Source organism: Maylandia zebra, linkage group LG16, assembly GCF_041146795.1.
Source record: "Maylandia zebra isolate NMK-2024a linkage group LG16, Mzebra_GT3a, whole genome shotgun sequence".
NCBI classification, from domain to species: Eukaryota; Metazoa; Chordata; class Actinopteri; order Cichliformes; family Cichlidae; genus Maylandia; species Maylandia zebra.
The window spans coordinates 30549620-30567089 of NC_135182.1; the positions used below are offsets into that span (position 1 = coordinate 30549620).

Below are 17470 nucleotides of genomic sequence, written 5' to 3' on the forward strand. Positions count from 1 at the left end.
TCTTTAGAAAAAGAGAGAAATCTTTGTTGTATGATTCACGGAAACAATGCTTCCCAACACACTTGGAATAATCTCTGGACCTTTTACTAGTTTAGTTTATGAAGAAATATGAAAGAAATCTCTAATGCTGGTCCATTAAACAACATTTAACTCATTCACTGCCAGCCATTTTCAAATCAGGTAACTCCCCACTGCCAGGGTTTTTGAGCATTTTTACTCATTTTTGAAGAGCCACAGAAAACTGTGTGTTATGATCATATAAACGCTGAACCTACCAAAATGAAGAACAGACTCTCTTCTTTCATCCAAAAAAAAAGCTTGTTTCTACCATTTTCCATTCTTTAGTAATCAGCTGTAGAAGAGAGGTGGGTTCCACCAAAAATGCCTGTTTTGACCAAAAAAAGGGAGAAAACGAGCTTTTTGTGAAAAATACATTTCAAGCAGAAAAGTGCCTTTGACACTAATATTTCTTGCTTTGTGACGAGGTTGTATTCTAGCCCCTCCCATTGAAAAACGTAATTGACGTCTATAGACGTCAATGGCAGTGAATGAGTTAAGTTAACTGAACAGGCATATTTGGACAACTTGCATGAAAATATGTGACTGTGTCAAGCTTTGCTGCGTGGTGGGCAGGATGTAGGACCCAAATGCAGGAAGTAATGGGAAGTAAACTCAAAGAGGCAGCTTTATTTTGACTGTAAACTGTAAACTTTCTGTAAACTAGAAACTGGGACCAAAAACTCCAACTGTAAACTAGGAAACGGCTAAGAACACAGAGGGAAAAACACAGCATAGTGAGGATGCAATGCAACAAAGGGCAAAGGAAAACACAGGGCTTAAATGCACAGGCAAGACGACGAGAGGACCAGAAATCGCGAGACAAAGAAAGTGACATTAGGCAAGGACTATCAAAATAAAACAGGAAGCATGACATCACATAGACGCAGACTTGACATGGAAACAGACAGTCTCTGGAACAGAGGGAATACTAAAGCACTAGACTTGGGACACAGGGAAAACATGGGAACAGAGACTAACCACAGGCTGAGATAAACACTAAGGGAGAGAGGACTACGATCCCTGAAAACTAAAGAAACCCAAAAACATGAACCTCAGTAATCAAAGAATATAATTCCATAAGTTGAAACACAAATACCGTGACAGACAGTATGTGCAGTTTAGACAGTCTGCACTTAAAGCTCATGGCTGAAAGTCATATAACTGAAGCTTTAATATGTTTTTGCACACAGCTAGAATAACACATTTAAGTCAGTATCTAAAAATATATGAATTTTTAACTGTATGCATATTTTACATGATACACAGTTTATTTTTATTTTCAGATTACCACCACCAAAATCCAGTGAACCAAATAATTCATCTGTAAAACATGCACTGAACCATTAAAACACATGGCTTTTATGTGTAATGAACTTTGATCTGTAGCCTTGGAAAATGCAAAATTATGAACCCTCCAACTGCCGGGGTCACAAGGACTTTTAAGGACTAAAAACAGTGTCAGAGTTTGTTCTAAGTACTGAAAATTACATACTATTAAGTTGATTTTAACCCACTGAAAAGGTTTACTGGCAAGTTTCATTAAAGTTTCATACTTTTTCAGTTTTTATCTACCAAAATAAATGTGAACTCTTCTTTCGGGAGACTCGTCAGACACGTTCAAATGCTGCCTTTAAAACCTGTCACTGGAGCTGGCAGTTATAAAGACAGACCAAGATTCAGTAATTTCACTTTTTCACACTGCACAAAAAAAAGACGAATAACTTTTTCTTTCAAACTACACTTTGCTTTCAAGCCCATTTTCATCCCCACTGAGCAGAAAGCACGCTTAATGGTAGCAACTGAACACATGACTAACACAAGTTTGCCAAACATCATTTGCATCTTTCTACACTACATTAACGCTGGCATTTACAACGGTTGTGTGTGTAGTAGTAGGTCGTGAGATGTGCCTGTGGGTTAAAAAATAGCCACAGGTTATGAGCAATCACAGCAAGATGCACATAAAGATTCATGAATACCTTTTTATTTATAGAAACACACTCAACGAAGTGTTTCACACTCCTCAGCAGCCCATTTCCAATATCTTTATGCAGCGATTACAGAGAAAAGGTTGAAAAATAACAGGAAAAACCAAAACAAGTCCAGAACAGTTTCTCAATCCTCTTTAGTAATTATTCTGCAAGTATCTGGAAGTCTGCTGGAGGGATTAAGACCATTCTTTTAAAAGATGTTTCCTCATGTGTTGCCAGTAAAATTCCTCATTAGTGTTTGGCTGTGTTAGGATCTAGTGACTATGAAGGCCATAAATGCTATTCACATCTTTTTCATCCTCATCAAATCATTCAACAAGCCCGTGTGCCATTTTGATGGGGGATCTGATGACCAGGTGCACCACTTTATGTAAGGCCCCATAGTGTGTTAGGCCCTTGTCGCCTTCGTCACACAAACTGAGACAATGACCCACATTGTGGTGTTGGTTCAAAAATTCATAAGTTAACACTGCAGGAGTGTCACTTTTATCCAGTGACTGTGAGAAAAGCAGTGAAGGCTTTCATGATATGTCAATAATTCCAAAGAAAGCAGGTGGAGGTAAAATAACTTGTTTGGAAAGCCAACAAAAAAGTTGAAATTTAGCTGAGTTATGGCAGAAAAGGCACATGTCCTCCAGCTGTTATCATGATAGCAGACAAAAAATAGCTTTGCTATCATGTCACAGGTATTGCTGGGCAATGAAACAGTCCAGTTCAGTAGATTTATTTGGCACATGTGGCTGCCTTAACAAGTGGACCTGAACTATGATGGCATCACATTGTAAGGGTCAGGGATTCAGGTTTTTCCTATTGATTTTTCACCCACCTTTATATTCCTTGAATCAGACTAGTTATCAGTTTTGTTTCAGACTATGTGTGGAACACGTCAGGAACACTCATCAACATGCAGTGACGGATGTTGCTGTTTTATCTTTGCCCAATGGGATCAGATCACAGTTGTCCTATTTCAATTTAAACCACATTTTATCCCAGATACATCTTATGTTACCATAATTTAAAGTGCTTAGGAATCAGTGACAAGACCTGCTGACATTTTTTTTTTTGTGTGAAATTAATTCTCAGTATGCAGCTGCAGTTGAGGAACATAAAGTGGAACCTTAAGGCAATGTTCACTCCTCAGCCACTTTATAACCAGCAAGCAAAGTCAATGCAAAAGATCTACCATGTACTTTTATGCCCTTTACCGTATACAAAATAAACCAAACCCCACTCTTTATAGAAAAAAGCACACTGAGCTACACAAGCAAACACAAATTATAGCCTGTCCACAAATATATGAAATTGTGGCTCAGAATTAAAATAGCAAGTACAAAGCTTCAGTTTAGTTGCAGATGAAGTTGCTGTGCTGGTGGACATGGCTCAGCCCAGCTCTCAAAAAACTGCTTATAAAAAGTCACAACCTCAACTTGTATAAAACCGTGAATATCCATAAAAGTTGCTTTATGTACCTGAGAGTGTGAGATCACTTAAAATCACAGGAAAGACACTGATAAAGAGGTAGTGTCTGCGAAAAAAGCTGAAATTACAGTGGATCTCTGTGGGGCAGTTTAATGGCAGTCCTCTTACTCCAACGAGTCTGCTGGCTTTGAGGAAGAATTTTCATACTTTTTAGAGATAAAAGGATCCTTGTTAAGTAAAAAGTGTGAGCTCAGCAGGAGGCTAGAAATACAAATTTTCAAAGGACTGTTTCTGCTTTTCACAGTCCACACTGTGGGCTCCAGAAATACTATGCAAAAAAAAAATAGTGTTTAAAATTGTTTAACTTTTTTATCCTTTCATTAATAATAAATAGATCAATAAATAATAAAAAATAAATTAAAGCGCATGACAGTAAACCGTTAAGTCATTTTCCCTGCTGTAAATTCGTACTTTTGTTTACTTTTTTTTGCGTATCTTTCTTTTTTTGCAGGTATTGCTTATATATTTGTAAACTTATTTATTTCTCTACCCTCTTTTTATAGTTTTACATTTTAATGCATTTCTGTATCAATGTGCAAAAGAAGAGGCTCTTATTGAGTCAATTTATTGGTTGATCAATAAAGTTTTATTAATAACTTTTTTTTTATTTCTCCATTCAAATGTAAATTCAAATGCCAAATGTGTAACAATAAATGCAGATATTTATTGATGCTATTATTTTGGTAACAGTTTATCATTTTTTACAATTATTTATTTATTAGTTTTTGATTTTGGCAGACCCTGCTCTCTATAATTTTTCCCCAAAGAAAGCCTGTGAGCTGATTAATCATCTTTAAAGGCATTTCTTAAATATTCCATTATATTATTATTATTAATCACAGTTTGGGCTTCTCCTTTAAATTAGTCTCATTTTGGATATTGTTTGTGTGGTTCAGAGATCCACTATCTCACTCTGCTCCACACCTTCTCTTTTTAGAGTTTCTGAAGCTGGATGAGTCAACTTGAAGAGAGAAATCATGCGACTGGGTGGACTTATCGCCGAGCCACACATGGAGGACCTCCAAATCCCACAGTTTGGATTCTGTGTCCGGATGAAATGCTCAGAAGTGGGACAAAAAGCCAGCTTGGCATTGTTAGGCTTCCGCCTCTGCTCAGTGTAGCGTTAAGATACCGAGAAGCCTTTCAGGTGTAGCAATGAACTGTCTGGCAGCCATTTTGGAGGTCTGCATCTTGTTTGGCATCAGCTGTGAGCAGCTGATTGTATTTATCTGCAACAGACTTTTCTTCACAGAAAAACAGGTTTTTTTTCTTGAAAAAAAGTTTAAAATGTACATTTAGCATGTTTAGCATAAAAGCTACTGTAGCATTAAAAAAGAGCTACCTATAATCTCAAAATATTCTAATTGTGGGTGTGATCACGGACTATAAAAACACAATGGACATAGCTATGATTAGTCACCCACTGGTTACCAAAATCCTGTATTTGAAACTTCAAGTGCAGCAAATTCATTGTCACCATCTTAACATTCTCAAATCTTAAAAACCTATCATACATTTGAAAAATAAAAATAATTTAAAATAGACGGAACCCATAAACTCATCAGAAAAGCACCTACTAAAGTCATAAATCAATGGAGAGGAGTTAACATGAGTCAGAACTAAATTAAAGGAGTTCTTCCCACTGTCTTTCATACACGCGAGTCTGAGGAGTTGCCCCCTGCTGGCTACGAGAAAGAATGCAGGTTTAACGTACTTCCACATTGGTTTCATGTTTCCAAGCTGAAAGTTACATTGATAAAGTAGAGCTCATGTTAGTAACAAGCAGCTGTTTTTCACATATTAAAGCTTACTTGTTAAGCTTATTTAAAGTGGTCATGAAACGCTGCACATATAAAGGCAAATTTAGACATGGAGCCCTGCTCTCAAAAACTGACACAGATGTAAAACTGTCTGTGAAGCTTGATTTAAGAATTAAGTGCTTAGAGTTAAAGTTTTAAAAACATGTTTATGCCATCTTCTGTTAGTACGGAATATTATGTCACCAGCTTGGCTAGTTGCTGCTAACAGCGACCCTGATAAGGACAAGCGGAAGAAAATAGATCAGAATCAGAATCAGAAAGGGGTTTATTGCCAAATGTTGAGCAGGTTTACAACATTAGGAAATTGCTGCGGTGCTTCAGTGCAAACATGACAGTATAAACAGATGGATATACTGTCTGCTTTCACTCTCTATTTCTTAAGCAATAAGTGGTTATTTTTTGTTTGACTGTCTGCATTAACACAGGAAAATCCACCTGTTAGCTGTAATTTTTGGGTTTGTAAAGCACTTTTTTGAGACCAGCAGACCAGACCGCTTGGTACACTCAGTCAGACATGGAAAAATCAGAGTTTCTGACTCCAGCTTGTTGGTCCAGTGAACCACCTGACTCAAACAGGCACTCCTCCACACTGTCCTAATTTCTAAAGTGCTTTACAAACCTGAACATTACAGCTAACGGGTAGGTTTTTCTGTGTCAGTGCAGCTTGCCAATCAGCTACATAAGAAATAGAAAGTGAAAGTGGACAGTATATACTTGGTTTTAACATAAAGCTCATTGTTGCACCCATGGGTAGCACAAAAGTGACCCCCTTAGATTGATTTTTATTGTTCGTGTCCTTATTTTTTCCACATTTATTGGTTCTGTACTGGTTAGCTAACATAAACTAATGTAAGTCTGTTGACCACAACCAACCAACCAAGTGACATAATGTTCCCAGTGGCACTAAACACGTTTTTAAAACTTTTACTTTAAGCTTTTATTTCTTAAATTCAGCTTCACAGGCAGTTTTACATCTATATCAGTTTTTGAGAGCAGGGCTGGTGGTATAAATTAGCCTTTATACATGTAGTGTTTCATGTCCACTTTAAAACGGACCTGACAAAACCATTTCCGTTATTTTAGTCTACATACAGCATTCATTCACAACAGCGATCTACCAATTTTGATAATTTTTGAAGTCTAACTGCATGTAGCATCAATGCAGCCCACAGAGACTGTGATTAGCATTTTCCATACTGTTGTTTCCTCCTATGCATTTCCAGTTTCTGTTTCTTCTGTTCCCATTTTTAAAATTGACCGGATGAGAAATTTGGAGAGAAACGCCGCTCATAGACTATGCCATAGGCTCTACATGGATTCAAAGCAGATGTGCAACAAATCTGTCTGTACTGTTAAATTCAGCTTTTCTCCACAACATTTCTGGATTTGGACGCTGTAGCTCGAGGGAGCCATGCTAACCGTCACTGTTGAGCTTCAGCAAAACTTAGAGGATTGAATACCGGGTGAGTCATGTAGGCTGTGACAAACAAACATAAGCGTTTCACCTGCAGACCTCCATAATGGCACTGGCTGTCTCTCCTTAAAGGTCATGTAGCCACATTTATTTACATTTCCCACCCATGTGTGAACATTTTATTAAAGGTTTAAGATTTAAGTCTGCTCCAGACAAAATGACGATCTAAGCTAGGATACATACGTAATATATTTTCCCATGGGCCCACCAAAACTCGAGATTACAGTGTTATCCTATGTACAGCACTACCTACTGATTGCCATTTACCTGACTGAGTAATGTGATTCTCTAAAGTGTGCGCTAACTACTTTTTATTGTCACTGTGTTAATATCCACTTGCATGCACTCAGCCTCTATAATTTACTCTGATCCCAGTGATGCTTCATATGGCCTGTTTTATTACAAGAAGTTTTTTAAAAAAAAGCTTAAATATTATTTCACATACTCCAACACTGTTTTGTAGGTAAATGTTGCACGTTTCATTTTGAATTTAAACTCCTCACATGTGAGCTGCTTTTTGTGCGTTTCCACAGCTATGACATCAGGACAAAGCAGTGAGTTTTGCATGTAATCTTAGAGTGGTAACGCACCCAGTTGTCAGCATGCTAGCTCAGGGAAATTTATTGTCTCTGGTTGAAGCTGTGGATTAAACTTTAATACGTACAGCTTTCATTAAAGCATGTGAAGAGATCCAACAGGGGAGGATTCACATGTACACGTTTCTGTCACAGCAACAAAAGACCAGTTACGTCTTTTTTGCTGGACTGAACTCTTCCATTGCTTTGCTCATATTTAAGGTAAACTAAAGAACTTGTAAATATATTGAGAACTTCAGCTCTTTGGACATCCTGTTTTATGGGGCACTTGTAAAGTAGTCCAGAACAGGGGAAGCTCTATGAAGCTAATGGTGAAGGACATTTACATTTTTAGGCTCCAGCAGAACATCTTTATTTGATTGATTGATTGATTGATTGGTAATTTATTTCAACATGTGAACAATATACAAGTACATTTAGAAAAGAAATGAGAGACTAATTCAAGAGACCCTCTCTAGTTTTTACAAGAAATATAGTAGAACAGCTTCTTAGCGTAAGCAAATCAAAGCCAAGAGTTCCACCACTGATTTTGGGAATGTAGAACGTTGCCACAGTTAAGATGCGCTTCAGCCGGAATCACGTACACGTGAATCCTCTCTTTCCTGGACTTAATATTTTCCGCGTCATAGTTTGCACGTTTTATCTCTTTAAGAAGTACACTGTGTCCTGTTCTTCTCTCTTTTGTGTTACAAATATGACTAGCTCACTGTTTGGTGTTATTTTTTTAATAAAGTGACTCAGATATCTGGCAGCAATTCAAGGGTTGCACTTTTCTAAAATTTTCAAGGCAAGCAAAAGTACAGAGACCCCCCCTTATTTTTACTAACTCGAGAGCATCCCTTGTGGAAATCAACAGTGTGACGGTTTTCAATTACACGGCAAGTTTTTTAGTCGAACTTTTCGCAACTTATCAAAAGCTAACAGTTCTACCACTTTCTTTTCAGAAAGTAGAAGAACTCTAAAGTCACATACACGTGAATCCTCTCTTTCCTGTCTTGATCTTTCCCGATTGCCACTTCTTTTCTGCACATTTATCTGTAAGATATCTGAGTCTCTGTCTTTAAGAAGTACACTGTGTCCTTTAATCTGCTGTTTTTGGTGTTCCGAATGCATCCCGGCACATTTGACGATTTTAACCCACCCGTCCCCCTGAACCTTTATCGTTATTTATCATGTGTAGATATTTGCCGAGATGCATCTTTTCACACCATCAGTAAGAAACTGATTGCATATACAGAACATGAATGCACCTGAATCTACATATCAGACTCATCAAGGTGATGATAGCCATATTCTTTTCACATGATGTATAGCTACAAAGCACCGCACATTATCATCAGTATTAACTGTATTTACCTCTTCTTTGTTGATGGTAATATTTGTAAAAATGCAGCAGTAGCAAAACATTTATATGTGTAATAAATATGTAGCGTGAGACGAGGATCAGGGAACAGATTGGCTGCACTGATACGGGTAGATGAAGCATGGCGTCTGTGTTTTTAAAACAGCTCGCATCACGAAGAGCGTCACTCTCACAAGGGTTGTATTTTTCTAGCATTTACTCCGATGTCCTGTATTTGTACCTTGCACTGATGAGTGTATTTTGCCATTTATTAGCACTTGTTGTCACTCACTATCACAGTAACTCTCCTCCTAAATGTCTTTATATTTTCAGAATCCAAATAATAACAGTGATGTTCTTGTGTCATCTTATCAGTACAAACTGAGAGTTGTTTATTACTGATATTCTTTGTTTATTGTCAGAGAAAAAATAAACGATTTCAGTACTGGGACGACATTAAGGACGTTGTTTGTGTGTTGTCATTGAATTGCTTTGGCTGGTAGAGAGGAATCTAGATAGATGGGCTACAAAATGAAGCCCAACCAGCTGATGGTGTTATACACAAGTCCAACATATCTAGGATGTCTTTGCATCAACTGGATTCCTAACATCAGCAATTGGAAGTCTGCATTTGGAAGTAATGGAGCAAATCAAATTTGAGTCATACTGACAGTATAATTATTAATTAAAAATGTCAACTGGTTAATTTTAAGCATTAACAGCTACTTGTTTAGGTCTTGGCATTTAAGGGTTATTGGGTTAGGTTTGGAGTAATTCTGGTTTGGGTTAAAATACATCAGTTTTCAAGCTCTTTTCTTGATGAGCATGTTGGTTCCTGCCCACTTTCCCTGGAAAAAATACATGCTTATTACATTAAATACATTTTCCACATTACTTACGAATTTGTCCTTTTACATGAAAAACTATTGTTTTTTTCATGACTATTTCACATTTTCTCATGAGACCCTGACAGACATGGGGAAGTCTACTGCCAGCTGAGGAATGAACTATGAGCTATTACGCTTATCAGTATTAGGCTACAGCTGTACAATTAGGACATTGGGGAGGCTGGCAGATTACAATGGTTAGTCCATTAAATTAAGATTTAGATTTGTGTAAGACTTTATTTCAGCTTTAGGCCTGGTGATGTGTAACGGTATGAATTATGTTGATTAATATTTTTTACTCTCTCAGAGCCCACAAGTTGGGGTTCAGTATTCAGGGTCATCATGTGATACGTGGTTAGGCAGACAATTTAAATGCATAAATACAAGGATAGAGAATTTGGATTTTTGGTAATTATTGGATGGGAAATTGCCATGTGAGATAAGATGTGGTGCTTTTTCAAACCAAGTTAGGGAAGTTAGCTTTTGCGGCTGATAGTTAATGAAACATAACTCGTATGATCAGTTACAATTTGTAAAAACTTGGCTTATAGATATGTAATGACATCTACTATTAACACATTCCGTATATGAAAATAGTGAGGCAGAGCAGTTTGTAAAAAATTAAAGTATCTTTAGCCATCACCCTGTGTTCAAAGGAAGGAAGGCCCATGCACCACGATATCTGGAGTGTAAATGGTCCATGACTGCTAATCACAGTTATAGTGAACTGTTAATAATATTTTTGTGTTATTTCAAGGTATTGTGATTGTTTTAGAAGGTAACAGTGCCATGGCCTGTAATTTATACAGTTGTGGTCAGAGGTTTATGTGCACTCATACAATCGTTGGCATGAATGTCATGATAGTTTTGGATATTTAATTATTTCTTTGAACTGTTCTCTTTCTAGAGAGGAAATAGAGTACAGCAAACATCTTTAATGACTTAAAAAAAACAAGAGTCGGGTGTACAACCTTGAATTTATTTAGGGTTTTCTCTTAACCACACATGGTCAAAAGTATACATACAGGATACATACATATATCAGAAATATGAGCCTCTTTTCAAGCTTTCTCTTGATGGTCATACTGGCTCCTGCTCACTTTTATGGACAAACACGTTGTTCATTTCCTATTTAAATTCATTACTCACTTATTCCTGTCCCAATTCATGTATGGACAATTCATGTCCATGTACATGAAAAATGATTGTTTTTTTCATGACTATTTCACATGGGTAAGTAATGCCAGCAGAAGAATTAACTCTCTAAGCTATTACGCTTATCAGTATTAGACTGCAGTTGTATAATTAGGACATGGGAGAAGCTGACAGATTACAATGGTTATCCCATTAAACTAAGAGACAGTGAGACAGTTTTATTCTTTCAGCTTCAGCACTGTTGGCGTTTAACGGTCTCAATCATGTTTTAGTATTTATTCTTAACTTTTAAAATATTAGTGTGTGCACAAATTTGATGTGTGGTAAACAGAGATGGGCAGTAACGCGTTACTTTTTTCAAGTAATGAGTAAAGTAAGGGATTACTATTGCAAAAAAGGTAACTAGATTACTGTTACTTTCCCGTAAGCACACTGCGTTACTAAAGCTGTGATTTTTTTGCGGGAGTGTCTCATGACAATGACGTAAGCGAGTGCAACGTTGGTGGCAACAGCTGTGTGCAGATCAACAATGGATAATATATCGAGTGCGGGAGAGAGTATGAGCGTGCAGCATTTAACGCGTGGAAGTACTGACCGTACTTTGAGTTTGATTCCGTAAAAAGTGACAAAAACATTAGCATCCGCTGTACAGTGCGTGGGAAGAAAACTTCTTTTTGCAGCGAAAAAAACCCCCAAACCTCCGAGCGAGCACCGAGTGCGCTGCCACGGAATCTTCCACTGACCGCTGCGACACACCTGCACCAGGGCAAACATCCGCCTGCCCTGCTCCTGCTATACAGCTGAAAATAGAGCAACAGGACTGAGTCTTTGATTTTATTTATTTTCTGCTGTGTTTCACTTGCATTTATTTGAAAGAGTGAGTGTAAACACAAAAACCTATTTTATTTTATGTGCTGGAATGTGCAGAAAATAGGTTTAAATGTTAAACAAATTTCTTCCAGTCAGAGAGTGTTGTATATAATTACATTTTTGCTTGATGCATGAAGTTAAAAGAATAAAACTAATAAAACAAGTTTTTAAAAGAGACTTTTCCATTTGATTACATTTTGTATGATGGATTATGCAGAAAAAGTAGAACTGGGCTGAAAGATCTATGGCTTTATTACGTATTCAGGTTGTAAATCATGTTTTTAAAAAGCAACTAAGTAACTAATTACTTTTTGAAAATAAGTAATCAGTAAAGTAACTGGATTACTTTTGGGGGGAAGAAATCAATAATTAGTTACTGATTACTTTTTTCAAGTAACTTGACCAACACTGGTGGTAAACAAGTCCTTACAAGTGTTCTGTTTAGGATCACGTATTAATCCTTATAGAACAATAACACTGATTTAAAATTGCTTGCGAATTTCATTTTTCAGGGTTACACCTGAAGTTACCTGGATAAGTGTGACCGGTGTGGTTCTGCGTTGTGTCTGACGATAAAAGGTGAAAGAAAGAAAGACCTCCAAATAAATAGCTTGCCCACTCCAGCTCCTATGACCAAATACAAACAGTGGGGAAGAGGGTTAGCTCAATCCACCACAACTTCCAAGCTAGCAAGAATTATCTATTCATGTTAGCATTCACGTTCCCTAGAACACATATGTGGCACACACATTTATAGCATCTAACAAAAAACAGGCATAATGATGACAATAATTGAACTAAAATTGCAATCAGAAACATCAGGGTGGCTAAATATGAATTATATGTGTGTTTTACAGTGTTGGAAAGAAATGACACCAACCTCTCCCACAGGGGAATTGTAGAAAAGGGGAGAAGCAAAAGATGTACACTGTATTTATAGGGTTGCACCAAAGAAGAACAACAATGAGGAGGGGCTCTAACTGATAATGAACATAACTACAGGCTTGGAGGTCCTAAAAGTCAGGTATAAAAGGAACGGTTTGGGGGTTTACAACACATTTTGTGTTATTATGACAAGATGTGATTTATGACCCTGTTACTTAAGCACCTAATCCTGTTTTGTAGCACAGGCTTCTGGTCTGGAGCAGAATGAATGTTCAGAATGAGATCCTCGTGGCTCCTGGATAGTGTCCTCCTTTGCAACAGCTGTACAGTTGGTCTAAAGAACACAGGGCCACAAAATATAAAAAAAATTTTAAAAAAGTTTGAAGTACATTAAGCACAACCCAGTGATTTGTGACAACCATCATCATTATACCCACTGTCTCTGACTGAAGTACACCCTTATGGTGTCATTTATATCTCAGTGTTAACTCTGCTCTGTGTGTGGAAGCCCTGCAGAGGCAATTCAACCATCTGAGTCTAGCTTACTTTTCTAACTGTCTCACAACAATGGAAACAGTTTAAATATAAATTAATAATAAAAAGTAAACGGTTTGCAGAAAGCCAACCAACATGTCACAGGCGCTGGAGCAGAGCTTCTCAAGCTGGGAGCAAATTCCTGCTGGGCATCCAAACACTGTGTTCACATGAAAATGAAAATACAAAGTCAAATGAGGAATGATCCTTATCAAACTGGCATTTATATGTTTCTTAAATAAAGAGTACAGTACAGCTTATGATTAATAATGAACAGACACTTTTACTGCAACATATGGAGTTATGTTACACATGCAGCCTGCTTCAAAAATAATCCAGAGTTATCTCATTTTTCACAGCCACTCAGTTTATTGTATAGAAAGATGGTTGCTGTCATTATTAACTCCCCACCTGGTTTCTAAGATTCAATTTTAGCATTTTGGCCACGTTGGGTGTTTCTGGAGCCTGGGAAATAGACTTGGATGAGAAGACAAAGCGCTGAGTTTTCAACTAATGAATGCTAGACAGCTTGATACCAGCTGTCTCCATAAAACACTCAAAAGCAATAAATAAATCTTAGAATTTTTCTCAGCATGACAGGAGCACAGACTTCTTAACAGTCTGTTAGTACAAATAACTGCACAACAAGGTATATTATTCTTCTGATAACTGCATTAGAAATTATCCAAAAGGCACCGACAGCACAAACACAGTATAGAGATGATCCATTTATAGCCGCCTGTGTCAGGCCATGCCCCTGATTTTAAGCCTTAATGACCTCCAAAAGGATCTGTCTATTATTAAGAAGAAACTGTCCATAGATACAAAATTATTAATAAAAAAATATTTTGTACAAGCTGCAAACATCCTGAGATGACTGTATTACAGATATAATGAGGCTTTGCAGAGATGTGACCACTAACCATTAAGTTGTTCGTCATTTTGCACATGTGACAATTGTGGTGACAGTGTAAGGTTGACATTAAAAAAAAGGCCTGGGCTTAGAAACTGGTCTGCAACAATCTGGAAACTGCTAGCCAAGTGTGAAAAAAATAAGCAAAAGAAATTAGCATTTCATTAAAGTCCCAATCATGCAAGCCCAGATACCTGCCAGTGACCCCCATCTGTTCCTACTCTCCAAGCTGCAGTGAAAGTGTGAAAAGTACAATGCAAACTTGAAATGGGAACTGTTTGCCTTCAAAGTAAAAGTTACACCTTTTAAAACATACAGGCTGTAGTGCTGTTTGAAGACAAACCTTTTACATTTCTGGTAGTAAAGCATTTCAATTTTTATTACCACTGGGCTAGCAGTTATCGGGTATTTGCCGACAGGTTTCTTCCTGTTAAAAGGGAGTTTTTCCTTCCCACTGTCACCAAGTGTTTGCTCAGAGGGGATTAGGATTCTAATTGCTGGGGTTTTCTCTGGAATATTATAAGGTTGCTGTTTTCATTTGGCATTTTAAAAATGCAATTTATTTGAGCTGAATGAGATTACATGAGAAACCGCCGTAATCCAAATCTAAAAACTGTGATAAAATGAGTGTTTCCAGCTGTCTACGGACTGTTTTAGCGCTCAGGAATTATTTGAACCTCATTGTTCAAACTCTGGCTGAACAATTCGATCATCCACCACTAGAACGGAGCATGTCTATGAAAGGAAATAAGAAACGGCACAACAGGTTCCCTTTACTTCTTTTCTTTTAAAGATTTAGACTGAAACTGAACCCACTCTTATCATAATTAATGTTGCCGCAGGACCATCATTATAAACACAATCATGCGTCTTGAGCTTTTGAAATCTGTTGGACTGACATTAAAGAGTCTTTTGATCTCGTCAAATCTTGAATCAAAGTTGCGATGAAGTCTTGACACCGTGCCTGACCTCTCAGCATGACAGCGAGTAACTTCACAAAATGTTTCTGGCTTGTCTTTGATTGATATTAATGACACTGAACGGTTTGGTCCACATCATGTTTCCACAGAAATCTATTTTGTTAATACAAATTATGTGCATATAGCTGATGGGAGATGATGCTGGCATAAAAACGAAAACAGGAAAGTGGCTCAAATAAAACCATGCAGCCACCCCCACTCTGGCTGTGGGTAACATTTGGGTATTTGAGGTCTCAGGCCATCTGGTTTGGTTTATTCTCTGAACTCTAAATCCCCTTTAACTCAAACCCAACACCTACAGCACACGGTGCCACCACACTGCTGCCTCATACTGTTCTCTGTCCAGTTTTCATGCTTTTAATCACACATTTTTAGTTTTCCTCCAACCAGGTGAGGACATCCTGAGTCTTGGACAGAGCTATTATAGGAATCTTGTTCACAGCAGTGGAAATCTGCAGAAATCTGCAAAAGTATAACTATAAAGTATCAGGGGTGAGTCTAGAGTGGGGTGCTGGGGGTGACACCGACCCTCCCATTGCCACAACCAAGTATGGTAGTACATTTACTTACACAAGTACTTCGCTTACGTACAGTTTTAAACAGAGGTGGGACCAAGTCATTGTTTTGCAAGTCTCAAGTAAGTCTCAAGTCTTTATCCTCAAGTCTCAAGTCAAGTCTCAAGTAATGTCAGGCAAGTCAGAGTCGAGTCTCAAGTCACTGGTGTAAAAGTCCAAGTAAAGTCACAAGTCTGAAATTTTGAATTTCAAGTCCTTTCGAGTCTTAAAAAAAAAAAAAAACGAAAAAAAGCATGTTGCAGTTATATGCTAAATGTAAATATTAGACCATGTAATTTTTAAATCTGTGTTTTTCTCAACACATGACAAAATAGTGAACTTAGAAAATATACACAAATTGTGAAATTGCACCTCTTTAAAATGCAGCTCAATTAAACCTAGCTCCAAGAATAATTTTCACCGACAGTTCTGAGATAAGCTGCATGTTATTCTTGGATGCGGTTGTAGGACCGGCTTTAAAATCGCATGACAAAAATATCATACATAAATAAATGATATTTTTTTAAAAATATCATTTAAAAAAAACTGCATCACCAACGTAGCCTGGAAAACATTTGCTAGTTAGATGAAGTCAGCTATCTCATCGTAGCATATTTATATGCATATTTATAATTATACGGTTCTTGGAGTGAGTGCATACACTCGTGAAGTTTAGTAACTTCTGGTCACTGCAACAAGCCCAGGTACAGTTTACCGACGGATGGGTACAGGGACCTTGAAATGCACCGTGTAGAAAGTAAAGACCATCGTACGTATCATAAGTTTACCAGTCTCACAAATCGTCGTCATAAATACACATTCGTTAACCGTTTATTAATATAACCTTTGAGCTCAACGATAATTAATTAGTAGTGGAAATAATTTCTGGTAGCGTCACAGAAATGTAGCAGTGACAATAATACTGTATGCTGTAATCGTACTGGGCAATTAGTGATACAAAACAACAGTTTTATCCTGTGAATAAAAGTATATGTTTTTGTCAATGTACCATAATAACAGAAGCGAAACGCAATATTGTGTCAGGACAATTTACTATTTATGCACAATAAATAAAGGAGCATAACGCGACAATTTCTGTTCAGCGCCAGACTTGCTTGTAACCTATATCACCAATTATGTTAAGAAAAATGACGCATTAACTACAACAGCAGACTGACCTTTGTGGAAATGCTTGGAGCAGACTAACCTGTGAGCTGGAGTGTTCTGGGACGTTATAATTGGTCTTTGAATGGCTGCAATCCAGTCGCCTCTTTATTACTTCGGAAACATGGCTCGAACAATTTCTCTTCAACGACGTAATCCGATAACAACCGATCTCTTTACCCGTCGGCTTCCCGTGGCTGTCATGTGACCGGCTATTGCAGTTAATAATACAACAGCTTCTTGACATTTTTGTGTTTCTTTTTTATCGCTGTATAACTGATTTTAATTGAAAGCCTGCGTGCGCTAGTACCGCTTGCCACGAGTTCCCAGAATCCTTTGCGGTTCTACCCGTGAATGACGTCACATTTTCAATCTCTATATAATATGCGTGTTAAATTTTATATTTGGGGTAAAATATCAAGTCTTTTCAAGTAAACCGGTTCAAGTCCAATTCAAGTCCCAAGTCATTGGTGTAAAAGTCCAAGTCAAGTCACAAGTCTTAGAACATTTTTTCAAGTCAAGTCTAAAGTCATAAAATTAATGACTCGTCTGACTCGAGTCCAAGTCATGTGACTCGAGTCCACACCTCTGGTTTTAAACATAGAATACTAATATTTTATTGTGTCATTTTGTCACTGCTGTTAATGTGAGGTTTTAAAAAATAAAAGTAAATTTCAAACTACCAAAAGTAAACAATAAAACACTAATGAGGTTAAAGTACTCAAGGGAACTAAATAACCATAAACTAAGTAGCAAAACGCTGCTT

At 37.4% G+C, this 17470-nt stretch overlaps 1 protein-coding gene across 4 annotated transcripts in view; it reads left to right on the forward strand.

Moving 5' to 3' along the window:
• Window positions 1–9222, forward strand: part of LOC101477391 (nck-associated protein 5) — a 102640-nt gene extending 93418 nt beyond the window's left edge. For all 4 annotated transcript variants that reach the window (XM_004559097.3, XM_004559098.3, XM_004559100.3 and 1 more), the window contains one exon: window positions 4468–9222. In XM_004559097.3, the coding sequence (XP_004559154.2) occupies window positions 4468–4469 (2 nt within the window). In that variant the 3' untranslated portion in view covers window positions 4470–9222. The remainder of the gene's footprint in view (window positions 1–4467) is intronic.
• Window positions 9223–17470: the final 8248 nt, after the last annotated feature.